Genomic DNA, 27,601 nt, shown 5'->3' with positions numbered 1-27,601 from the left:
CCATCCTTTCGGAATAGGCTCCCCCTTCCCCAGAATGTTGCCCAGTTCCTAACAAATCTAAAACCCTCCTCCCTGCACCATCGTCTCATCCACGCATTGAGACTCTGGAGCTCTGCCTGTCTCTTGGGCCCTGCATGTGGAACAGGTAGCATTTCAGAAAATGCTACCCTAGAGGATCTGGATTTGAGCTTTCTACCTAAGAGCCTAAATTTGGCTTCCAGAACCTCTCTCCCACATTTTCCTATGTCATTGGTACCCACATGTACCAAGACAGCGGACTCCTCCCCAGCACTATCTAAAATCTTATCTAGGTGACGCGTGAGGTCCGCCACCTTCGCACCAGGCAGGCAAGTCAACAGGCGATCCTCACGACCACCAGCCACCCAGCTATCTATATGCCTAATGATCGAATCACCAACTACAACAGCTGTCCTAACCTTTCCCTCCCGGGCAGCACTTGGAGACATATCCTCGGTGCGAGAGGATAGTACATCCTCTGGTGGGCAGGTCCTGGCTACAGGAGTACTTCCTACTTCACCAGGGTGATGCTCTCCTGGAACCACAACTGCCATCCCAGCCTGGCCAAGCTAAGAGACTGGAAGCAGAGAGAAAAATCAGTTCCAGAAAATTCCCACTGTCAACCGAGAAGCCGAGCAGCCAATATGGGAAGCATAGCCAAGTAAGGAAGACTGTGTGAGGGCTAGGCGGAACTCCTTCAATCTTGATAGAGCTGTTAGAGGGAAAACAGCTGAGATCTAAGGAACAAAGCCATCCTCAGACTCCCAACTCCTGGAAAATATCAACTACAGAGGAAGCCAACTGACCTCCACAGAAAAGGAAAAAAAAAAAAACAGCTAACTACTCTGCAAATCCAACAGGAGGAAATCTTCAGAAATGCCTAACTTCTTATGTTGGTGAGATCCCAACTCACTAGGAAACCACCAGGAAACTTGTAAGAGTCAGAAAAGAAGAGAAATGATCCAGAACAGCCGCCAAAAACATGTCTGACTGAGGGAATGAGAGATGGAATAGTTAGTCCAGGTGCACCATTCCCGCACTGTAGGATCTCAGCTAGACAGGGTTAAACAGAGCAGGAAGGATGCAAGGGAAATGCTGAAGATAGCAACTCCTGGCGAGGATAAGCCACGCGTGACACAATAACCACCATAAGAGATAGTGAGGGATACAGGCAGAATTGCTGAGAAAGGCACTGTCAAGCCTTTGAATAATTTAGAGTTTGAGGATCTCAGAAAGGAAAAACAACAAGGTGGCAGCTAGTTGCTTCAAATGGTGAAAGAAATGAGGTCACCAATGAGAAATGAGATCATAAAGGAGAAAAGATAATATGCAAGAGAAAGTGAATCAAAATCCACTAATGGCAATATATGAAAACTGTGATATATAGTAAACTTGTGCCAACACCTGTGAAAAGGATAGTGTTATATGAAGTATAAAGAGAAACAAAATGGAAACCGTGAGCCCACAAAAAAAATGATTTGGCTTGAAATGACTTACAAATTCACTGCGAACGATGAGGAAAGACCACTGATACAACAGGTATGAAGAGAAACAAACTATAAACTAGGATCTCAGTAGGATCAATTGGATAGAAAACTGTCAATGCAAAATACACATAACAGCAATTAACAAACATTACAGAAATTCCTCAACTTCTGGAATAATGAAGGAGGAAAAAACATATGGTTCCCCAAGGCAAAAAGAAGGTTCCCCTGAGAACAGACCCACAGAAACAAAAAAACACAAGGAAATGACATGCTGTCACAATCTCTGGTGGACATACAATATGCCTTTTCTAGAGTGTAAAAGTCTATCTTTTTTTTTTTTGCTAAGAATGTGACAGAATAGGAGAATCATCCCCAAACCGTCCACTGTGCTACAAAGAACGTAACAGTTCAACAGATAGTGCTTCAGTACCTAACTCAGGGATGAGAGGAGATGAGCACCTAATGTGGCAGAACAGAGAAAGTAAGGAGATCTTCCAACAGTAAGGATCTTCCAAGACAGCACACCATAATATACAATACTGGGAGATGAATCCACAAAGACAGGTGCCCAAACAGTTGCTCTAACTAAAAAGAGAAGATACTTACCTGTAGCAGGTATTCTCCGAGGGCAGCAGGCTGATCATTCTCACAAGTGGGTTGACGATCCGCGTCAGCCTGGGAACCAGCATTATTCATAGCTAGAGCCTTCTGAGGTATACTGCACACCCGACCACGCAAGTGCAGAATGCCTTCCCGCACACTGCGCAACCGTGTTCCTCAGTTCAGTGAAAAGCAAAAAAAGAGAGAATGAAAGAAGACAATTCCAAGGGGAGGTGGGCGGGATTGTGAGAATGATCACCCTGCTGTCCTTGGAGAATACCTGCTATAGGTAAGTATCTTCGCTTTCTGCGAGGACAAGCAGGCTGAATAATTCTCAAGTGGGGGGTATCCCTAGCATCCAGGCTCAACCAAAAAAAACAAACATGGTCAATTAGGCCTCGCAACAGCGAGGACATAACATAGATTAACCTGAAACTATACACAAACTAGCTGAGAGTGCAGCCTGGAACAGAATAAAATGGGCCGAGGAGGGTGGAGTTGGATTCTATACCCCAAACAGATTCTGCAACACTGACTACCCAAACCGACTGTCGGAGCGGGTATCCTGCTCAAGGCAGTAATGAGATGTGAATGTGTAGACCGATGAACACATCGCAGCTTTGCAAATCTCTTCAATGGAGGCTGATTTTAAGTGGGCCACTGATGCAGCCATGGATCTGACATTATGAGCCATGACGTGGCCCTGCAGAGTCAGCCCAGCTTGGGCTTAAGAGAAATGCAATTTGCTAGCCAATTGGAAATGATGCATTTACCGATGGCTACTCCCCTCCTGTTGGGATTGAAAGAGACAAACAACTGGGCGGACTGTCTGAAGGGCTTCGTCCACTCCATGTAAAAGGCCAATGTTCTCTTGCAGTCCAAGGTGTGCAAGCTGCTTTCGCCAGGATGGGCATGAGGACGGGGAAAAAACGTTGGCAAGACAATTGACTGATTCAGTTGGAACTCCAACACCACCTTTGACAGGAACTTAGGGTGTGTGCGGAAAACTACTCTGTTGTGATGAAACTTAGTATAATGTGCTTCCACTACTAAGGCCTGAAAGCTCACTGACCCTACCAGCTGAAGTAACAGCCACCAAGAAAATGACCATCCAGGTCAAGTACTTCAGATGGCAGGAATTCAGTGCCTCAAAAGGAGCTTTCATCAGCTGGGTGAGAACGACGACGTTGAGATCCCATGACACTGACGGAGGTTTGACAGGGCACTTTGACAAAAGCAAACCTCTCATGAAGTGAACAACTAAAGGCTGTCCAGAGATAGGTTTACCTTCCACACTGTGATGATAAGCACTAATTGCACTAAGGTGAACCCTTACTGAGTTGGTCTTGAGACCAAACTCTGACAAGTGTAGAAGGTACTCAAGCAGGGTCTGTGTAGGACAAGAAAGGGGATCTATGGCAATGCTGTCACAAGAGACGGTAAACCTCCTCCATTTAAAAGAGTAGCACCTCTTAGTGGAATCTTTCCTGGAAACAAGCAAGCAAGATCTGGGAGACAACCTCCAAAAAACCCAAGGAAGCGAATTCTAGGCTCTCAGCATCCAGTTCGTGAGAGCCAGAGACTGGAGGTTGGGATGTAGAAGCGACCCCTCGTTCTGAGTGATGAATTATCCTCCACGGTTCTTCGGAATATAATTACAGAAGAAGAGGGAACCAAATCTGACACGGCCAGAAGGGTGCAATCGGAATCATGGTTCCGCAATCTTGCTTGAGTTTCAACAAAGTCTTTCCCACCAGAGGTATCGGAGGATACGCATACAGAAGGTCAGTTCCCCAATGAAGAAGAAAGGCATCTGACGCTAGTCTGTCATGGGTCTGAAGCCTGGAACAGAACTAAAGGACCTTGTGATTGAGGAAAGTGGCAAAAAGATCCTCCGAGGGGGTGCCCCATGCTTGGAAGATCTTGCGGGCTACGCCTATATTCAGAGACCACTCGTGAGGCTGAATGATCCTGCTCAGACTGTTGGCCAGACTGTTGTTTACGCCCCTCAGATAAGTGGCCTGAAGAAATATGCCGGAACGGCATGCTCAGAACCACATCTGGATGGCCTCCTGACATAGAGGGTGAGATCCGGTGCCCCCCTGCTTGTTGGTGTAATACATTGCAACCCGGTTTTCTGTTTGAATTAGGATAACATGGTTGGACAACTGATCTCTGAAAGCCTTTAGAGCATTCCAGATCATTCAAAGCTCCAGGAGGTTGATCTGAAGATTCGTCTCCTGAAGGGACCAAGCTCCTTCAGTGTGAAGCCCATCTACACGAGCTCCCTAGCCCAGGAGTAATGCATCCGTCATCAGCACTTTACGCAGCTGTAGAATTTGGAATGGACGTCCCAAGCTCAGATTGGACCGAATCGTCCACCAGTGAAGAGAGTGTACAAGGTCGGTGGACACCTGGCTGACATCCTCTAGATTCTCTTGACACCACTGAGAAGCCAGGGTCCACTGAGCAGATCTCATGTGAAGATATGCCATGGGTGTAACATGAACTGTGACGGACATTGGCCCAAGAGTCTCAACGTCTGCCGAGCTGTGATTTGCTGAGACTGTCAAACCTTAGACACTAGGGACAGGTTGTCCAACCGAGTCTCGGAAAGATAGGCTCAAACAGTTCTCATGTCGCACAAAGCTCCTACTGAACAATTGTTGAACAGGGTTGAGATGGGACTTGGGGTAATTACAAACCCTAATAGTTCCAGCACCCGAATAGTTCTCTGCATAGACTCCCGAGCACCATCCTCCGAGGTGCTTTTTACCAGCCAATCGTCGAGATAAGGAAACACATGCACTCCCAGTCTGCATAGCGATGCTGCAACTACTGCTAGACGTTTGGTAAATACCCTGGGAGCTGACGCTAGGCCAAAGGGCAGTACACGATGCTGAAAGTGCTGCGTTCCCAGCCGAAATTGTAGATACTTCCTGTGGGCTAAAAGTAATAGAATGTGAGTATAAGCATCCTTTAAGTCCTGAGAGCATAGCCAACTGTTTTTTCTGAATCATGGGAAGAAGGGTGGCCAGGGAAACTATCCTGATCTTTTCTCAGACTAGGAGTTTGTTCAGGGCCTTTAGGTCTAGGATGGGACGCACCCCCCCCCCCCCCCTCCCTGTTTTTTTCTGCACAAAGAAGTCCCTGGAATAGAATTTTTTTGTTACATTTGTATCCCGCGCTTTCCCACTCATGGCAGGTTCAATGTGGCTTACATGAGACAATGGAGGATTAAGTGACTTGCCCAGAGTCACAAGGAGCTGCTTGTGCCCAAAGTGGGAATTGAACTCAGTTCCTAAGTTCCCAAGGACCACCCTAACCACTAGGCCACTCCTCTACTCCCAGGCCTTCTTTCCCTGGTGGTACGGGTTTGACTGCATGGGACTTTAGAAGGGCGGAGAGTTCCTCTGCACGTACCTGCTTGTGCTGAAAGCTGAATGAATGAGCTCCCAATGGACAATTTGGGGGTTTGGCAATCAGATTTAGGGTGTATTCTAATCAGACTATTTGAAAAACCTACCAATTGAAGGTGATGGGAGGCCACCTTTGGGAAAAAAACATTGACCTCCCCCCAACCGGCAAGTCGTCCGGCAGGAACACTTTTATGGTGGCTATACTCTGGAGTCAGTCAAAAGCCAGCAGGGGCCTTGGGCGCATGCTATTGACGAGAACGAGCGTGCTGGGCTGAGCCTAAGCAGTCTGGCGAGACACTGCGAGTGTACCTATGCCTTGAATAGGAATAGGGAGCACTCCGGGGCCCACCAAAAAACCTCCTAGATGAGGAGGCAGGAACAGAAGGAGCCCAGCGGAAGAGAGAAGCCATAGCATCTGTGTGATTCTTGATCTGGTCAGCCAGATCTTCCACCTTCTCTCCCAAAAAAAATTATCCCCCCCGGCAAGGAACATGCGCTACCCTCTGCTGAACCGAATGGTCCAGGTCAGAAACACACAGCCATGAGAGTCTGCGCATTGCTATACCTTGAGCAGAGATTCTGGATGCTGCATCATAAGTGTCGAATGTGTCCATGGCCAAGGACGACAAGCCTTCTGCTGTTTGACCAGCTGGCAAAAAGGTTCAGCCTGCTCCAGAGGGAGGACATCGACCAAACAGCTGGCCAACCGAGTTCCGCAAGTGGATGATCGTAAAGAGCTGGTAAGACTGAATACAGACAATTTATTTATTTGTGACATTTATATCCCACATTATCCCAAACAAGTTTGCGTTCAATGTGGCTTACAATAAACAGTATAGGATACATAAAGAATAATGCATAAGAAAGTAATTTGTTGTAGGAATCCAATTTTATAATACAGTATCATGAACAAACTGGGATAGCTATGGATGTTTAACATTTTGAAAATCTATTACGTATGAAAAATTGTACATGAAGCTTGTTCCCAGGCGAAAAGAGAGCAACAAGAAAACCAGCCGCTCCAGATGCGGAGAAAAACAAACTGAGAAACGCGGTCAAATGGCGGGCGGGAAGGCACTCCGGCCATGCGCGGTCGGAATCGCAGCATGCCTCAGACGGCTCTAGCGAACATTTTTGCTGAGAATAATGCCGGTTCCCAGGTTAATGTGGTTCGTGGACCCACTTGTGTGAATTATTCAGCCTGCTTGTCCTTGTAGAACAGCATAACTCACTAGTCATACCAAACCAGTCAGACAGCCCTCCGGAATAGAGAGCTGCACGGCTTCCGTCCCCGCGGGAATCCCGCGGAACCCGCGGGATTCCCGCAGGGACGGAGGCAGTTCCTGCGGGGTTCCCGCGGGGATGGAAGCAGTTCTGCGGGGTTCCCGCGGGGACGGAGGCAGTTCCTGCGGGGTTCCCGCGGGGATGGAACCAGTTCTGTGGGCTTCCCGTGGAAGTGTAAGCTGCACCTGCACCAGCCTCTCATCTACCGAATACCAATTTATTTGAGTGCTGTCTCCTCCTCCTCCTCCTCTTCTTCCTTGCTTTAACAGCATAAATGTGGAAAGTCTTCCATTAAGGAGGTGGTAGAGTCACAAATGATGACGGAATTCAAAAAGGCATGGGATGAAAACAGAGGATCTCTAATTAGAAAATAGAAGTTATATAAAAGCTAACCTTAAATGGCTGCATGTGTGTGGATGTGTCAAGTGACGCTTAGATGGCGACTCTGGCTGTGATGAACTAGGGCCGATACCTGGCAGACTTGTATGGTCTGTGTCTCATACATGGCAATCTGGTGTAGGAGGGGCTGGAAAGGGCTTAGACAGCAACTTCAGTGGCTGGAACATGAGGACAGTACTGGACAGACTTTTACGGTCTGTGTCCCACAAATGAGAACATGAATAGGCTGGAGTGGGCTTCGATGGCAACTCCAGCATTTGAAACATAAGGATGGGGCCAGATAGACTTCTGTGGTCTTTGTTCCAGAAACACGAAAGAAAGACCATAATCAAGTATATAATATCACACTCGTTGATTTAATGATGAATTGATCATGAGTGTGACTATTGGGCAGAGTGGATGGACCGTTCAGGTCTATTTGCTGTCACTTACTATGTTACTATTAATCCTCTTTGCTCTCAGGCTGGTGCACAGACCTCAGCTCTGACACAGGCACGAGAATCAGATGTCACCTGACCTACTGGCGCGTGCATGTGGCGGCCTCTCAGCACCCACTGCCAATGGATCAGAGACAAATCTTACATGTGCACACCAGAGTGTTCCAAGTTCCAACTTCCGTTCCTTCCTTGCCTACAGTGCTGTGGCTCAAATCCAGAAAGAGACTGAGGGAGCTGACTGGAACTTTCTTTTATGTACTTTTAAATTCTTACGGGGATGGGTGGGGATGGGTGGGGATGGGTTAAATTCTTGCGGGGACGGGTGGGGACGGGTTGGGATGGTTTAAATGTTTGCGGGGATGGGTGGGGATGGGTAAGATTCCAGTGGGGATGGGTGGGGACGGGTAAGATTCCAGCAGGGACGGGCGGGGATGGGTAAGATTTCTGTCCCCGTGCAACTCTCTACTCCGGAATAAAACCCTGCATGAGCAAGACTAGAAGTATGTGCTGAATTGACAGGCAGTACACCAGTGCAGCTACTGGCCGCAAACCTAAAAGGCATGAGCAAATAGCAGAGCAGATGGGCAAAAGGTAACAGTCCCAGAGATTATCAGGGCTGGCACACGTCTAGAACCCTAGAATGCCAGAGAGAACATAGCACAGACTGTAAAAACAGACCCTCAATAAATAAATAAGGGTGTAAATTCCAGGAAAATACAAAACGGAAAAAACCCCAAACCATGTAGAGAAACAGAAACCCAAATTAGGTACAGAAACAATAGATCATGCCCTAGCATTATTCAGAGATCAGAGAAATACTATATAACTTGTTACTGCATTAGTTGGGTTTCGGACGGTAAATGAGATACTGTCAACAAGTACTAGTATAAAACCAATAGGTTATGTCCTTGCAGCTTTCCAATTCTAGAAAAAAATATTAGATACTGTCTGTGCACCATACAAACTGTAGAGAAGTACAGTTTCCATGCCCCATTTAGATGCCAGAGAAAATAGTATATTGTATCCTTGCAACACCCAGAATCTAGAGAAATTAATTATTTTATCCTGCATTATACAGAATCAAGCCATCAGAAAAGAATCCCTACCAGAGATAGCTTTATTTACACTCATATAGTATCAGACTCTGGCAGCTTCGATGCAAGGAAAAGGACACCACAGGACAAAGTATCAGAGTCTGATAAGTCCCTTTCATCCTTTCTCAGTGACTCTGATGCCTGGCTTGTCTTCTTCCATGATCCTTCCTCCCCCTCTCTAATCCTTGGTGACTTTAATATTCCTGCTAATGATCCTTCTAACTCTTATATTGCCAAGTTACTCGCTTAACATCCTCCTTCAATCTCCAACTATGCTCCACCTCCCCCACTCATCAAAATGGTCACTGTCTTGATCTTATCTTCTCCTCCAACTGTTCACCCTCTGGTTTCCTTGCCTCTGATCTTCCCCTCTCTGATCACCATCTTATAACTTTCACACTTAAATCTCCTCCCTCCCAGTCCCGTCCTATCTTATCTAATTTATCTAGGAATCTTCATGGTATTGACCTTCATCTCTATCCTCCCACATTTCAAACCTCCTCTTGACTGTGGCACCATCCATGTCTGTCAACGAGGCTGTTTCTTCTTACAACAATATTCTATCATCTGCCTTAGACACTCTTGCACCTTTGATGACCCGCCTTATAAGGCGTACAAAACCCCAACCTTGGCTGACTTCTAATATCCGCTACCTACGTTCCTGTACCCGCTCCGCCAAACGCCTCTGGCGGAAATCTCAGGCCCTTGCTGATTTCTTACACTATAAGTTCATGCTGACCTCCTTCCAATCTGCTCTTTTACACGCCAAACAGGATTATTATATCCAACTGACTAACTCTCTTGGCTCTAACCCTCGACTTCTCTTCACCACATTGAACTCTCTCCTCAAGGTGCCCCCTCCCCCAACTCCCCCTTCATTATCTCCTCAGACCCTTGCTGAATTCTTTCACGACAAGGTTCAAAAGATAAACCTTGCATTCTCTACCTCGCCACCTCTCCCTCCACTAGTCCGTTCCCCTCTCTCTTCTTCCCCTCATTCCCTTTCCTCCTTTCCTGAAGTTACTATTGAGGAAACTACACTTCTCCTTTCTTCCTCAAAATGTACCACCTCTGTTCCTCTGATCCCATTCCCACCCACCTTCTTAATGCCATCTCTCCTGTCACATTTTCAACCTCTCACTTTCCACTGTGACTGTTCCTGCTGCCTTTAAACATGCTGTGGTCACACCTCTCCTTAAGAAGCCTTCACTCAACCCTACTTGTCCCTCTAATTACCGACCCATCGCCCTCCTTCCCTTTCTCTCCAAATTACTTGAGCGTGCTGTTCACTGCCACTGCCTTGATTTTCTCTCCTCACATGCTATTCTTGACCCACTACAATCTGGTTTTCGCCCTCTCCACTCAACCGAAACTGCACTTACTAAAGTCTCAAACATATTACTGGCTAAATCCAGAGGTCAATATTCCATCCTCATTCTTCTTGATCTTTCCGCTGCTTTTGACACTGTCGATCACAGCATACTTCTCGATATTCTGTCCTCACTTGGATTCCAGGGCTCTGCCCTTTCCCGGTTCTCTTCCTACCTCTCCCTCTGCACCTTTAGTGTTCACTCTGGTGGATCCTCTTCTACTTCTATCCCTCTGCCTGTCGGCGTACCTCAGGGTTCTGTTCTTGGTCCCCCTCCTCTTTTCTATCTACACTTCTTCCCTTGGTTCATTAATCTCATCCCATGGCTTTTCCTACCATCTCTATGCTGATGACTCCCAAATCTACCTTTCTACCCCTGATATCTCACCTTGCATCCAAACCAAAGTTTCAGCGTGCTTTTCTGACATTGCTGCCTGGATGTCTCAACGCCACCTAAAATTAAATATGACCAAAACCGAGCTTCTCATTTTCCCCCCCAAACCCACCTCCACGCTCCTCCCGTTTTCTATTCCTGTTGATGGCTCTCTCATTCTCCGTCTCCTCAGCTCGAAACCTTGGGGTCATCTTTGACTCTTCTCTCTCCTTCTCTACTCATATCCAGCAGATCACCAAGACCTATCGTTTCTTTCTTTACAACATCCGTAAAATCCACCCCTTTCTTTCTGAGCACTCTACCAAAACCCTCATCCACACCCTTGTCACCTCTCGTTTGGACTACTGCAATCTGCTTCTTGCTTGCCTCCCACTTAGTCACCTCTCCCCTCTCCAGTCGGTTCAAAACTCTGCTGCTGGTCTCGTCTTCTGCCAGGGTCGCTTTACTCATACTACCCCTCTCCTCAAGTCGCTTCACTGGCTCCCTATCCGTTTTCACATCCTGTTCAAACTTCTTCTACTAACCTATAAATGTACTCACTCTGCTGCTCCCCAGTATCTCTCCACACTTGTCCTTCCCTACACCCCTTCCCGTGCACTCCGTTCCCTTGATAAATCCTTCTTATCTGTTCCCTTCTCCGCTACTGCCAACTCCAGACTTCGCTCCTTCTGTCTTGCTGCGCCCTATGCCTGGAATAGACTTCCTGAGCCCCTATGTCTTGCCCCATCCTTTGCCATCTTTAAACCTAGATTGAAAGCCCACCTCTTAGTGACCACTTGTATCCACTCGCCTCCACCTACCCTCCTCTTTCCTCTACACATTAATTGATTTGTTTGCTTTATTTTTTTGTCTACTACATTGTAAGCTCTTTGAGCAGGGACTGTCTTTCTTCTATGTTTGTGCAGCGCTGCGTACGCTTTGTAGCGCTATAGAAATGCTAAATAGTAGCAGTAGTGGAGCCTCCCACTCCAGACAAACACAAAACATGGCAGCTGCACTGTAGATCACTTCACCATAAAGCAGCACACTCAAATCTCTCATTCTGCAATGGCTGTTCGTCCTTCAAATTAACAGCACCAAAGGCAGAGGAAATCTTCATCCCTCCAGAGGAGACCTTGTAGCACTACCAAAGAGGCCACCAGAATGATATTAGACCACTGTCAGAAAGGTCTACAAATAAAATGGCAGAGTTTACCACCGAAAACCCAAGTGGTGTAGTAAGCCGCTGACACCATACTGAAAACCGGCACCACTTCGCTAAACCAAGAAGTCCTCATACCTCCACTTTGTTTTTTCAATGGAACCTTATGGTTCCTTTTTTTTTTTTTTTTAACTGAAGTAACACCTGTCCAGAACAACCACCCGGCGCTTGAACCCAAACCAGAAGAGGAACTATAACACGCTCCCGAGCCCAAGACCTGTCTGGTTTTTTTTAAAAAATATCATAGTGGCTGCTCCCCGCGGTTCTGCAAACTCCTTTCCCTTGAAGAGGTTGAGGGCAGCAACGGATCACAAATCGCCCTGAGTCCTTAGGCATATAGGGAAAGCTCAGGGATTGGCGAGGGAAGGGACCCAGCCACCTGAGTGTAGTACCCGAGGAATCAGAGAACCCCCATGGGCCTCAGCCTCTGCTAGCAGATAACCAAAACAGCAAACAGATGTATAAGAGAAAAGAAAACTTATTAGACTGAGAAAGAAATAGGTACATTTACCTGAGCTAACAGAAATTAGAATAGACATTTTGAGACCAAGGGGCTCACCACATCTACTCCTGCTGGAGACTGAGAATACCGAGGTTTCCAAGGGGCTGAGCATGGCTCTTATTGGCTGCCCTGAAATCAGTCTTCTCAGTCTCCACCTGCTGGTAGGTGTGCATGACCCATCAGTCATTCTGGGCCGGTCCGGAGGGACGATAAGGAAGAAACTCTTGTCTGTCAAATTAGGCTTTAGTCTACTGGATAAACAAATATGAAAGTAGCACTAGAGACATTCCTGAATCCACTCCAAAGTCATGCCTGTAGTGAAACAAGATCCTTGCTGAGTTTGCTTGGTTTCATCTCTATGGTTCTCCATATTCATATATTTCATACCTTGTTCTGTTATGCATAACTAGTGTAAAACCTCAAGCACTGCAAGTCAGTTTACGCCACATATTTCATATTGCCTTTGAAGAGATCATTATGATAACAATAGTGGAATTTGAAAATAAAACTCCTTGACAAAAGCATATTTGATGAAGCTGATCCACTCTCATCTCTCCCTACATTCCTCCCCGGTTCACTGGGTAAATCTCTCTTATCTGCACCCTTCTCCTTCACCGCTAACTCCAGACTCTGTTCCTTTTATCTTGCTGCACCATATGCCTGGAATAGACTTCCAAGCTCCATCTCTGGCCGTCTTCAAATCTAAGCTAAAAGCCCACCCTTTTGATGCTGCTTTTAACTCCTAATCCTTATTCATTTGTTCAGAACCCTTATTTTATCATCCTCACCTTAATATTCCCTTATCTCGTTTGTCCTGTTTGTCTGTCCTAATTAGATTATAAGCTCTGTCGAGCAGGGACTGTCTCTTCATGTTCAAGTGTACAGTGCTGCGTATGTCTAGCAGCGCTATAGAAATGATAAGTAGTAGTAGTAGTAGTAGGTGCATGTGTAACAGCTTTTCCATCCCACGCCTAAGATGTTTACTTATAAAATGGCTGAGAGTAAAGTGAACCTCTTTACATTTAGAAAAGCTCTTTTGAATTTCAGTTGTTTTTGTTTTTTGAACAATGTTTTGAGCACTTGTTCTTTACTTTTTGTGCTTTCTGATCCTCAAGATGATAAATTTAATGGCATTTATTAAAATGACAAATGAACCAAAGACATGGAACATTTAAAATATGATAAAATTTTTAAAATTATCATTAAATGAAAAGAGTGTTAGTAACCTATTCAGGGAGACTGATCACTTAAATGAAAAGGTCTTAATCATTTATAAATGTTTTTATTTCTCAAATTGGAAAGAACTCGTTTATAGGGCTAATTATAACTATATTCACCCTGTTTCATAATTTGGTATATACATATAGCCATGCGAAAAATACAACAAAGAAAATGTTCCATTCAATGTGGAAACTCAAAAGAGTAAAACCTTTCTTCCCAAGGGAAATATTCCACAGTCTGGTACAATCAATGGTGCTAAGCCACTTAAACAGTGCTTTTTTTGTGCCGGTACGCAACGGTACGGCGTACTGGCACCTTTTTCTCCCCCCCTACTTACTTTGACGGCTCTGTAGTGTCAGTGTCGGACTGAGCGAGCAGCAGCACGAACGCCGGTGCAGGTAGCGAATCAGCGAGTGAGAGAGGCTGTCAGCATCGGAGCTTCCCTCTGCCAGTCCTGCCTATGCAGAAACAGGAAGTTGTAACAACATAGGCGGGACTCGCAGAGGGAAGCTCCGACGCTGACAGCCTCTCTCACTCGCTGATTCGCTACCTGCACCGGCGTTCGCGCTGCTGCCTGGCTGCTCGCTCAGTCCAACGCTGACAGCCTGTGGAGAATGAGGACGGGCTGGGAGGAGGATGGGCTGTGGGAAGAATCGCTGTGCTGGACATGGGAGACGGGAGAGCAAGGGAAGAGAGGAAAATCATGGGAGGGGAGGGCAGGGAAGAAAGAATTGCTGGACATCTATGGCAGGACAGGGGAGAGACAATTGCTGGACATCGATGGGAGGGGAGGAGAGGGCAGGGAAGGGAAGAGAGAATTGCTTGGCATCTGGGATGGCAGGGGAGGGCAGGGGGGACAGGAGGGTCGCTGGACATGGGTGGATGGAGGGGGGTTGTTGGACATGGGTGGATCGCAGGGGAGGGCAGGGGGGACAGGAGGGTCACTGGACATGGGTGGATAGAGGAGAGGGGGGTTTCTGGACATAGGTGGATGGCAGGGGAGGGCAGGGGGAAACAGGAGGGTCACTGGACATGGGTGGATGGAGGGGAGGGGGTTTCTGGACATAGGTGGATGGCAGGGGGGACAGGAGGGTCACTGGACATGGGTGGATGGAGGGGAGGGCAGGGAGAGAGAGAGAATAAATGCTGGACATGGGTGGGTGGATGGAGGCGAGGGAAGAGTGAGGAAGGAGATAAGGTGAGGGAAAAGGAAGAGAGGAGAAAAACTACATATGGATGTAGAAAATAGGCAGAAGCTGGATCCACTGGACAGTCAAGTCTGCAGAGGACCCAGCTTTTACTTACGGATGTAGGGCAAGAAATAAAGAAGAAAGGAGGAAAGTAAAGAAATAAATGGAAAGGAAGCCCTGGAAACGGAGTTAAGAGGACAGGTAGCAGCAGAATCGGATACTGGGCCAGCATGATCAGAAAAACAAAGTCACCAGACAACAAAGGTAGAAAAAATCCTTTTATTTTCATTTCAGTGTCTGGAATATGTCCAATTTGAGAATTTACATCTGCTGTCTTATTTTGCACTGGGTATACTGGAGCTGTAACAGCTTTAAGAGTTTATAATGAAAAAAAAAATCACATTATTTTTTTCTCCTATACTAGTATAATATTTTCAATGATGTCTGTTTATATGTGCTATGGCTGGAATAAGGGGTGTGGCTAATGTGGGTGTGGCTATAATAGGGGTGGAGTCATGCATGATGACTCCGCCCACAATGAGTACCAGCACTTTTTTTTTTTTTTTTTTACATAAAAAAGCACTGCACCCCTGATTATTGCAATGCCGGATGCAAAGAACAAATCATTAAGAAACTCCAAACTGCCCAAAACACAGCAGCCAGACTTATATTTGGAAAAAACGAAATACAAAAGTGCCAAACTCCTAAGAGAAAAACTACACTGGCTCCCACTCAAAGAACATATTGCGTTCAAAATTTGCATCCTGGTTCTTAAAATCATACAGGGCGAGGCCCCAGTCTACATGTCAGACCTCATAGACCTACCAACCAGGAACACCTAAAGGTCAGCACGCACATTCCTGAATCTCCACTACCCCAGCTGCAAAGGACTAAAATATAAATCAACATATGCATCCAGCTTCTCCTACATAAGCACACAACTGTGGAATGCACTACCAAACGTCATAAAAACAATGCACACCTAACAAACTTCCGAAAATCACTAAAAACCAACCTGTTCAAAAAGGCATACCACAATGATCCATCCTAAATACTAGACAATGAAACTTATACCAGAACTGGACAAAACCGATCTCTCTATACTTGACTGATTCATTTACTTTGTCACTAATGAACTTTAACACAATACCACTATTTCTCATGCCGGAAATGAACTCTCTATACTTGACTGCTTAATTTACTCTGTCACTTATGAACTCTAATGCAATACCACTTTGTATTTCTCATTCCGGAAATGGCGATCGCCACTACGGCATAATGTAAGCCACATTGAGCCTGCAAATAGGTGGGAAAATGTGGGATACAAATGCAATAAATAAATATACAACATGTATGCTGGTTTATGACATTGTGTATACTTTTGTTGCCACATTGTGTGAATATTTTTGAATTATCTTACCTAAAGCTTTTCTAGTGGAACTAATTACCTTGGAGCCCTTTAACTAAGATGCAGCACAAAGAGGCCTTAGCATGCCCTTGTGTGGGTTTATCCCACAAGCTAAGGCCATTTTTGATGCAGCATTAAAATGGCCGATTTTCCTTTTTTTTTTTTTTTGTATTAATGGCTATGTGCTATGTCATTATCACATGGGCATTAAAAAAAAATCACCACATAATCACCTACCACTACCCATTTTGTAGGTGGTAAGGGCTCACGCACAATCCTGTACTAACCAGTTAGTACGTGGTAATGTAGCTGTGCTGACTAGTGAAGGAGCAACTTTTGACACGTCCCTCCAAGAAAAAAAGAAGTTTTAATGCAGTAAATTACCACTTACTGCAACATGCATGAGCATGTCCCACAGCACACCATTATAAAGCAGCATTAGTCATGCGTCAGTGCCTAATGCAGCTTAGTAAAAGGGCTCCCTTGTTAGTTACAGTCTGATACAATCATTAGTTCTTTTCTCACTTTATCCCTGTGATTCTTTTCAAGCCTTTTCTAATTTGGTTTTAATATGTTCATCACTACAGTAGCCTATACATTTAAATAGTTCATTCATAACATATATAGAATGTTTGTACGTTTGGGAAGCTTGCCAGGTGCCCTTGGACTGGATTGGCCGCTGTGATGGACAGGATGCTGGGCTCGATGGACCCTTGGTCTTTTCCCAGTGAGGCATTACTTATGTACTTATTCTAAGAAGCAACTGAATGAAAAGTCATTATCTGACATGCAAATTTTCAAAAAAGATGGGCTGAAAATCAAGTGAACTTTATACCTGGCAATTCCAAGCCCTTATTAAACCTGTTCATAAAGCTCTGAATGCTTAGTAATAAGAAATTTCTGCTTACCGCAGTAACTAACTTGATGGCGCACAACTGCAGCTCACTGACATTTTCTACAAAAAAAGGTGTAATTCCCATTGATGATATCTAGAAGATAAAATATTAATGAACCTTTTAATACACAAGTTCTACAACAGCAGTCATTCCCAAACCTGTCCTAAAGGATCCCCAGCCAGCTGCGCTTTCAGGATAGACTTACATGTAAGCAAGGCACCTCATGCTAACTTAGCTCGCTCATTTTCATTGTAAATAGCCTGAAAACCTGACTGACTGGAAGTCCACACACATAACTAGATAGGAAACACCAAGTCAGAAATCTATCACATGAGAATCCCGAACATAAAGCTAATATTCTACTAGAATAATCAATTACAAGTTTTTCTTAAATCACGATCCCTCTGGACAGATTATTTTCTTAAAATGCCCAAACTTTGCTTCTCATTTCTTTAAACCCAAAAAGCTAAGTTACTTACCTGTTGCAGGTATTCTCTGAGGACAGCAGGCATATATTCTCAAATATGAGTGATGTCATCCATGGAGCCCGGTGTGGACACTGCCAAGTGCACTATCACTTTAAATCTTTGAGGGAATGCCTCTATCGCGTATGTGCTGGTGCCTTCCCAAAGTGCACCATTAAAGCTAAGGAGACAACTCCAAGGGAAGGCGGGAGGGATGTGAGAATATATGCCTTCTCTCCTTGGAGACCACCTGCTGCAAATAAGTAACTTAGCTTTCTCCGAGGACAGGCAGCAAAATATTCTCACATATGGGACTCAACAGTTATCAGGTTCACAATAAACATCAACTCTGTAAACAAAGAGATAGCGAACCTGAAGGAAATAGAGGGCTGGAGGGCAGAGTTGGATTTTGAACAGTAAATAAATTCTGCAAGACTGCTTGTCCAAACTGGCTATCCTGTCTGGAATGCAGTTGCAAACAGTAGTGAGCAGTGAAGGTGTGAATAAAAGACCACACAGCCGCCTTGTACTGAAGCCGCCACGGCTCTCACACTGTGAGCAGTGACCCAGTCATGGAGGTTCAGCCCAGGCTGAGTACTACTACTACTAAACACTTCTAAAGCGCTACTAGGGTTACGCAGCGCTGTACAGTTTAACAAAGGACAGTCCCTGCTCAAAGGAGCTTACAAGCTAATGGACAAAATGTGTGGTCAATCAAATTGGGGCAGTCTAAATTTCCTTAATAGAGGTAAAATGGTTAGGTGCCGAAGGAGACATTGAAGAGGTGGGCTTTGAGCAAGGATTTGAAGATGGGCAGGGAGGGGGCTTAGCGTATGGGCTAAGGAAGTTTATTCCAAGCATAGGGAGAGGCGAGGCAGAAAGGGCGGAGCCTGGAGTTGGCGGTGGTGGAGAAGGGTACAGAGAGGAGGGATTTGTCCTGTGAGCGGAGGTTTTGGGTAGGAGCGTAAGGGGAGATAAGGGTAGAGAGGTAATGAGGGGCTGCAGATTGAGTGTATTTGTAGGTTAGTAGGAGAAGCTTGAACTGTATGCGGTACCTGATCGGAAGCCAGTGAAGTGACTTGAGGAGAGGGGTGACATGAGCATAACGGTCCATGCGGAAGATAAGGCGTGCAGCAGAGTTCTGAATGGATTGAAGGGGGGGGATAGATGGCTAAGTGGGAGGCCAGTGAGGAGTAGGCTGCAGTAGTCAAGGCGAAAGGTAATGAGAGAGTGGACGAGAGTTCGGGTGGTGTGCTCAGAGAGGAAAGGGCGAATTTTGCTGATGTTATAGAGAAAGAATCGACAGGTCTTGGCTATCTGCTGGATATGTGCAGAGAAGGAGAGGGAGGAGTCGAAGATGACTCCGAGGTTGCGTGCAGATGAGACGGGGAGGATGAGGGTGCCATCGACTGAGATAGAGAGTGAAGGGAGAGGAGAAGTGGGTTTGGGTGGAAAGACAATAAGCTCTGTCTTGGCTATGTTCAGTTTCAGGTGGCGGTTGGACATCCAGGCAGCAATGTCTGATAAGCAGGCCGATACTTTGGCCTGGATTTCAGCAGTGATGTCTGGTGTGGAGAGATAAAGCTGGGTGTTGTCAGCATAAAGGTGATATTGGAAACCATGAGATAAGATCAGCGAGCCCAGGGAAGAGGTTGTAGAGTGAAAAAAGAAGGGTCCAAGGACAGATCCCTGAGGAAATCCAACAGAGAGCGGATGGGGGTGGAGGAAGATCCATGAGAGTGTACTCTGAAGGTACGGTGGGAGAGATAAAGGAGAACCAGGAGAGGACAGAGCCCTGGAACCCAAATGAGGACAGTGCGGCAAGAAGTAGATTATGATTGACAGTGTCAAGAGCGGCGGATAGGTCAAGGAGGATGAGGAGATGGAGTAGTGACCTTTGGATTTGAAACAGGTCATTACAGACTTTAGTGAGTGCCATTTCTGTCGAGTGTAGAGGGCGAAAACCGGATTGAAGTGGATCGAGGATGGCATGAGAGGAGAGAAAATCAAGGCAGCGCTGTGAACAGCGCGTTCAAGTACCTTGGAGAGGAAGGGTAGGAGGGAGATGGGGCAGTAGTTGGAGGGACAGGTAGGGTCTAGTGATGGTTTTTTGAGGAGTGGTGTGACTACAGCATGCCTGAAGGTGTCGGGGACAGTTGCAGTGGAGAGGGAGAGGTTGAGGATATGACAGATGGAGGGGGGTGACAGTAGGAGAGATGGTGTTAAGTAAGTTGGTGGGGATGGGTCAGAGGAACAGGTGGTGCATTTCAGGGGGGGGAAAGAAGGTGGGGCGGTTTCCTCTTGGTGGTATTAGGAAAAGAGGAGAAGGAGGCCTGGGTTGGTTGGTTGAGGGAGTGGGTTAAAGGGTGAGGAGGAGGAGGTGGTTTGGTAGTGAATTCTAGGTTGATCTTCTGTACCTTATCGCGGAAGTAGTCAGCCAGTGATTGAGGAGAGAGTGAGGGGTGGGTGGGAGTGGAGGGCACTTTGAGGAGGGAGGTAAGGGTGGCGAAGAGACGACGAGGGTTGGAGCTGAGGGAATTAGTTAATTGGGTGTAATAGTCCTGTTTGGCAAGGAATAGGGAGGACTGGAAGGAGAATAGCATGAATTTGTAATGAATGAAGTCGGTATGGGTGCGAGATTTCCTCCAGAGGCGTTCAGCAGATCGGGCGCAGGAGCGAAGGTATCGGATGCAAGGGGTCAGCCAGGGCTGGGGATTAGTACGCCTTGTGGGACGGGAGATGGATGGTGCAAGGGTGTCCAGAGCAGATGAGAGAGTGGCATTGTAAGCAGAGACAGCATTGTCGACAGACTCGGAGGATATGATGGAGGGGAGGAGATTAGAGATGCTAGAGGATAAGGTGGGAGGGTCGACGGCCTGGAGATGCCTGAAAGTAGTGGTTAGTGTAGGGCGGGACTGAGGGGGAGGGTGATGAAGTGTGAAGGTGATCAGGTGATGATCAGAGAGAGGAAGAGCTGAGGCGCAGAAGTTGGAGGGTGACCAGGTAGAGGAGAGGACGAGGTCAAGACAATGGCCAGTTTGGTGAGTTAGGGTGGTGGAGCTCAGCTGGAGGTTGAAGGAGGATGTCAGAGTGAGGAACTGAGAAGCGTAAGCTGGAACAGACGGACTGGAACAAGCCGGAGCAGAGGACTGCGGAGCAGCAGGACTGGAACACGCTGGGGCAGACGGACTGGAACAAGCCGGATCAGACGGACTGGAACAAGCCGGAACAAACAGACTGGAACAAGCTGGAACAGGTGGACTGGAGCAAGTCGGAACAAACAGACTGGAACAAGCTGGAACAGGTGGACTGGAGCAAGTTGGAACAAACAGACTGGAACAAGCTGGAACAGGTGGACTGGAGCAAGTTGGAGCAGAAGACAGTGGAGCTGCAGGACTGGAACAAGTATACATATAAGAGATACAGTCAGCCATCCAAGTAGAGACTGTATGCTTGGTGAATTCCTAACCTGTTAGGGTCAAATGATAGAAAAGCTGGGTGGACTTCTGATAAGGTTTTGTTTGTTCTAATAAGCATGCTAGAGGACGCTTGCAAACTAAGGTATGCAGTGCTGCTTTAGGCAAAAGACAGGTAGTACAATGGACTTATTGAGATGGAACTCAGATACCACTTTCCGAAGGAAATTTAGGGTTGATCCGGAGAAAATCCCTGTTATGGTAGATCCTGGTGTAAGATGGATCTGCCACAAGTGACAGTGCACTTGGCAATGTTCGAACCGAGCTCCGTGGATGAACATAATAGCCATACTGGGTCAGATCAATGGTCCATCTAGCCCAGTATCCTGCATCCAACTGTGGCCAATCCAGGTCACAAGTACCTGGCAGAAAGCCAATTAGTAGCACCATTCCAAGTAGCAATCCCAGGGCAAGCAGTGGCTTCCCCCTTGTCCATCTCAATAGCAGACTATGGACTTTTCCTTCAGGAACTTGTCCAAACCTTTTTTAAACCAAGGTACGCTAACCACTGTTACCACATCTTCTGGCATCGAGTTCCAGAGTTTATTCTTTAAGCGAACATTTCCTCCTATTTCTTTAAAAAGTATTTCCATGCAATTTCATTGAGTGTCCCCTGGGTCTTTCTACTTTCTCAGTAAGTGAGAAATTGATTCACCTTTACCAGCTCCACATCACTCAGGATTTTGTAGATCTCAATCACATCTCCCCTCAGCCATCTCTTTTTCAAGCTTAAGAGCCCTAATCTCTTTAGCCTTTCCTCATACGGGAGGCGTTCCATCCCTTCTATCATTTTGGTTGCTCTTCTTTCAACCTTTTCTAATTCCACTATATCTTTTTTCAGATACAGCAACCAGAACTGAACACAATACTCAAGGTGAAGTTGTACCATAGTGATACAGAGGCATTATAATATTTTTAGTCTTATTTTGCATTCCTCTCCCAATAAGTCATAGCATCCTGTTTGTTTTTTGGCTGCTGCCACACACAGGACAGAAGATTTCAGCATATTGTCTACAACACCTAGATCTTTTTCTCACCAATATGAGAGAATATTATGCCTGCTTGACCTCGGAGAATAGCACTTGTTTACAGCAGCTGCACTTTCAGTAGGGAAGTTGTCTAAAAGTTATTTACTTCAGGGTTATTTTAGAATGTTTTATATGAACAAAATAAACCACCATCACCAAATGGAAATCTGTACACCACATAGAATCTGCAAATGGTGAGGTTTAAAAGTATTTTAAATAAAATTTTATTGAAAGAAATGAATTTTGGGGATAGGAATGTCTTCTTTTCAAACCAAACAAATGACCTGGAATCAAACAATGGATTAACATTTACAAAGCAGAACTCAATAACGCCAGGAGATCTGACTATTTGGCAAAGACTGGTTTGCAGCATTTGAACCAAAGAATTTTGTTTCAAGTGTGTAAAGATCTGACAGTAGTATTGAAGACAAAGCTTCCTAGTAATAACCCTGATGCTACAACTTTAGCAACCTACTATGAAAAAGTAGTTATATTACATAGTCAACCACTCCAGGAACAGCAAAATTTATTAATCATTAGAAATATTTCCTGAGAAAAATAGAGATGTCTCTGTTGATAGACTTTGGATCACTTTGGTTTCATTTGGAAACTTCAGTTGGCTTTCAGCTTTCTAAACTAAGCAAATTTTCGTGTCCTCTGGACAGCTTCCCTTTTAATATTAAGGCAAACTCCCTTCAGTGGATAACTGCACTAATGAACTGCCTGCTAAAAATGAGATTTTTCTCAGTATCTAGAGATAGACTAGTCTTTCACCTATTCCTACATCCTCTTCTCTAGATCTCTCTGTCATCTAGCTATAGGATGATTGCTAATATTCTAACGCTTTACTAAACTGGCAGAACCATTAATGGCCCAACAATTAGTGGATTTCGTAAATAAATTTTCCAATTTTAAGTAGTTTTCAACATGGTTTTTGGAGACACATGGGCATATTTTCAAAGCACTTAGCCTTCCAAAGTTCCATAGAAACCTGTGGAACTTTGGAAGGCTAAGTGCTTTGAAAATGAGCCCGTATGAGGCATATTTTCAAAGCACTTAGCCTTCCAAAGTTCCATAGGTTTCTATGGAACTTTGAAAAGCTAAGTGCTTTGAAAATATGCCTCTATATAACAAAGAAATTGATTTCGTCACCACAGCAAGGGATACTATCGACAAGGGTACTCAAGCAGTTCTTCTACAGTTTATTATCAGCTGTGCTTGATATGGTGGACCAAAACATTTTGTTGAATGGACTGAATTAGTATGGGATAGGAAGGACAGTTTTTGAGTGGTTTAAACATTTTTTGGTAAATCAATCTTATACAGTAAAAAACTGATGGGAAATTTTCACACGTTTGGCATCCTGATTGTGGTGTTCCTCTGGGCTCACCATCGTCCCCAATATTGTTCATATTTTTATGAGCTCATTGGATTCTGTGATATTGGACTGGGGCAAGTTCTTCTATCCTTATGCACATTTTTGTTTTGCAGGAAATATCTTCTAATATGTAGAAGTGGCAGCATAACATTTTAAATTGTATAGACAGGATCAATATTGGGCTAGTTGCAATTTGTTGAAATTGATCCCACTAAACAAAAGTTACTCCCTTTACAGTCTGTTTAAACAATGACGACTAACTATTAATACTACATCAAAAGTATCAGGAGTTATATTCAATTCCGCCTTAATTTTAAATCTCATATAATTGGTTAAGACCTGTTTTATTAAATGAAATAATTAAGATCTGTTCACACCTATTTTATAAAAATCACTCTGCATTATTGGTGCAAGCAACTAACTTAGCACAACTGGATTACTGCGTTTTAGAAAAGGTGATTACGATAAAATGAGAAAAAAGGTGAAAAAAGACTGAAAAGAGCAGCTCATAGGGTAAAAAAAACTTGCATCAGGCATGGATGTTGTTCAAAAACACCATCCTACAGATACAGGAGAAATATATTCCTCATATTAGAAAAAGAGAAAAAACAAACGTCAGTCGGCGTGGCTAAACAGTAAGGTAAAGGAAGCCATTAGAGCCAAAAAACAATCCTGCAGAAAGTGGGGAAGAGAACCAACTGAAAATAAGATAAAACATAAGGAATGCCAAGCCAAATGTATGCAGAGATAAGGAGGGCAAAAAAAGGAAAAAGTTAGCGTTAGAAGCGAAAAATACATAGTAAAAAAATTTTTTAGATACATTAAAAGCAGGAAGCCAGCTAAAGAATCAGTTGGGCCGTTGGACGAAAATTGTGTTAAAGGGGCGATCAGGGAAGACAAATCCGTAACGGAAAAATTAAATGAATTCTTTGCTTCGGTCCTCACCGAGGATTTGGGTAGGACACCGGTGCCGGAAAGGGTATTTGAAGCAGGCAAGTCAGAGAAACTAAATGAATTCTCTGTAAACTTGGAGGATGTAATGGCTCAGTTCCGCAAACTGAAGAGTAGTAAATCACCTGGACCAGATGGTATTCATCCCAGAGTATTAATAGAACTGAAAAATGAACTTGTAGAGCTACTATTAGTAATATGCAATCTATCACTAAAATCAGGTGTGGTACCGGGAAGACTGGAGGGTAGCCAATGTTACACCGATTTTTAAAAAGGTTCCATGGGAGATCCGGGAAATTATAGACCGGCGAGTCTGACATCGGTACCGGGCAAAATGGTAGAGGCTATTATTCAGAATAAAATTACAGAGCACATACAAAAACATGGGCTGATGAGACCAAGTCAACACGGATTTAGTGAAGGGAAGTCTTGCCTCACTAATCTACTGCATTTTTTTGAGGAGGTGAACATGTGGACAATGGGGAGCCGTTGGATATTGTGTATATGGATTTTCAAAAGGCGTTTTGACAAAGTGCCTCATGAAAGACTCCAGAGGAAACTGGAGAGTCATGGGATCGGAGGTAGGGTATTACCATGGATTAAGAACTGGTTGAAAGATAGGAAGCAGAGAGTAGGATTGAATGGTTAGTATTCTCAAAGGAGAAGGGTAGTTAGTGGGGTCCCGCAGGGGTCTGTGCTGGGACCGCTGCTTTTTAACATATTTATAAATAACCTAGAGATGGTGAGGTAATTAAATTCGCAGATGACACAAAATTATTCAGGGTCATCAAGTTGCAGGAGGAGTGTGAAAGATTACAGGAGGACCTTGCGAGACTGAGGGATTGGGTGTCGAAGTGGCAGAAGTTCAATGTTGACAAGTGCAAAGTGATGCATGTGGGTAAGAGGAACCCAAATTACAGCTATGTCATGCAAGGTTCCGCGTTAGGAGTCACAGACCTAGAAAGGGATCTGGGAATCATCGGGGATAAGATGTTAAAAACTTCTGCTCAGTGTGCTGCGGCGGCAAAGAAAGCGCACAGAATGTTGGGTATTAGGAAAGGTATGGAAAAAAAACACAAGGATGTTATAATGCCGTTGTATCGCTCCATGGTGCGACCGCACCTTGAATATTGTGTCCAATTCTGGTCACCGCATCTTAAAAAAGATATAAAGGAATTGGAAAAGGTGCAGAGAAGGGCGACAAAAATGATAAAAGGGATGGAACGACTTCCCTATGAGGGCGGCTGAGGGGTGATATGATGTGAAGCGTTTGTTTACACTTTCAAACAACAATAGAACCAGGGGACACAAGATGAAGCTAGAATATGGCAGATTTAAAACAAACAGGAGAAAGTTTTTCTTTACTCAGCGTGTAGTTGGTCTCTGGAACTCATTGCAGGAGAATGTAGTGACAGCAGCTGGCCTTATGGAGTTTAAAGGGGGTTTGGCCAGATTCCTGAGGGAAAAGTCCATTGAGCATTATAAAATTTTTTTTTTTTTTTTTGGGGGGGGGGGGGGGGGGGTTGCCGGCTTCTTCAAGCCTGGATTGGCCGCTGTCGGAGACAGGATGCTGGGCTTGATGGACCATTGGTCTCTTCCCAGTATGGCAGTGCTTATGTTCTTATGATCTATATAGTGGCATTAAGGATCTTCTATTGAAGATAGTGGCATTTAATAGAAGATCCTTAATGCCACTATCTCCTGCAAAACACTGCTGCTAGACTAATTTTTTTTTAAAGAAAATATTTGATCATGTGCTCCCACTCCTGAGAGAGCTTCACTGCCTAACCCTTCAGGCTCCAATAGCATTTAAAATAGTTTGCTTTGTTTTTATAATTACAAATTGTTTGGCTTCTGTGTGCCTTCTTTCACTAGTCTCGTCCCCTCGTGGCAACAAAATTTCTAGGTTAATGGATCATTATTCTTTACTATTTCCCTCCTTTATGTCTTTTGGATTTAAAAGAACACTACAATAACACTACAATAATTTTTCTCCTCTAAAGTGATTCAAGCATGGGATGATCTCCCTATTTCGATTATTTCTTACACAGTATTTTGCAAGCATTTGAAAACATTTCTGTTTCAAAAGTTTTTAACTAAATCTCAATAAATCTCAACTCCAGTGTTTGTAAATGGCCTGCATGAAGGAGGAGATGTGGAGTCCAACTCAAGGGGCACAGAGAGTTCTGAACGAATGGACCAAATCAGAATCAGTGCCGGTGTTCAGAACAGTCACTAAATCAGACCTCCAGCAGTGGATAGGAGACAAAGTCGGAGATTGCATCTGTGAAGCTGCAAATTAAGGTTGCAGTGCAGGAACATAAAGTGGATCTGATTGATATAGGAATGCAAATTGAAAATGTGGAAAACAGGACAGACAGCTGTGGAATTACAACCCAGGGTCAAAGATTTGTCTGATGAATATCAAGATCTGTTGGTTAAATAGAAGACCTCAAGAATCATACTTGGTGCAACAATTTGTGGCTCCACAGAATAACAGAAATAACGGAATACAAAGATGCGGTGGAGGTCGTTAAGAGACTATCACTGGCTTTTGCATGGTAAGAACAATATCCCCGATGGCAAGATGGATCCCCAGATACAGCAAGCACATCGATCTTTGGGGCCCTATATCGTTGATTGCCCCAGAGACATAACTGACTGCTTCCAAAGTTTTCTGGATAAGAAGCTGTTGATGCACAAGGAGAGGCAGCAAAGAGTGGTGCAGGGGAATGGTTCAAGAGTCAAAGTCTGTCAGGACTTGGTGTATAGAACCCTCCAGATACTACCTGCCTTCTGGGAAGCAACCAGAGGAATGGTGCAAGCTAAGTGGAGGTACAAATGGACCTTACCCTTCATGTTATTGGTCATAGTAAATGCAGTAAACACCAAAGTAATTTCAGCTGAGGCCTGGGAGTTAATGCAGAAAAGTGGAAAAGAGAGGTCAATTGGAGGAGAAATGGAACAGTCACATGTGGATGTCTGACAGTGCCTTACAGGATTCCACTGGCAGGAGATTGACAGAAGTACTTGGCAATACGACCATGCTGGGTCGCAATGACTTGGAGAAGAGCACAGCTAAATACAATATTTTTTTCTGACTGCCTTGGTTCTTTACTTAATAGGAGTGAGTTGAACAATGGGAGAAGTGGAAGAAGGGGGTGGATATAACAGTGAGTGGGATGGGACTGAGTGTGTTGGGAATTCTTTTTGGAAATGCATGAAAGACTTACCTGTTCAAGTAATATTTATCATAATTTATTTTCTTTTTTATATGCATATTTTTTTTCTATTTTTCCTATTTTTTCCAAATTATGTTTATTGATTTTTTCAAATAGAAATAAACAGCATCACAAGAAAGTAAACCAAAACTTATGAGCAAAGG

At 44.7% G+C, this 27,601-nt stretch overlaps 1 protein-coding gene across 1 annotated transcript in view; it reads right to left on the bottom strand.

Moving 5' to 3' along the window:
* NIPBL (NIPBL cohesin loading factor) overlaps window positions 1–27,601 on the bottom strand; it is a 1,064,356-nt gene that overhangs the window by 520,200 nt on the left and 516,555 nt on the right. The window contains 1 exon segment of the mRNA XM_030191924.1: window positions 16,932–17,012. Within this exon segment, the coding sequence (XP_030047784.1) occupies window positions 16,932–17,012 (81 nt within the window).

Source organism: Microcaecilia unicolor, chromosome 2, assembly GCF_901765095.1.
Source record: "Microcaecilia unicolor chromosome 2, aMicUni1.1, whole genome shotgun sequence".
Classification (NCBI taxonomy): Eukaryota; Metazoa; Chordata; class Amphibia; order Gymnophiona; family Siphonopidae; genus Microcaecilia; species Microcaecilia unicolor.
This window is presented reverse-complemented; position numbering and strand designations above follow the sequence as displayed.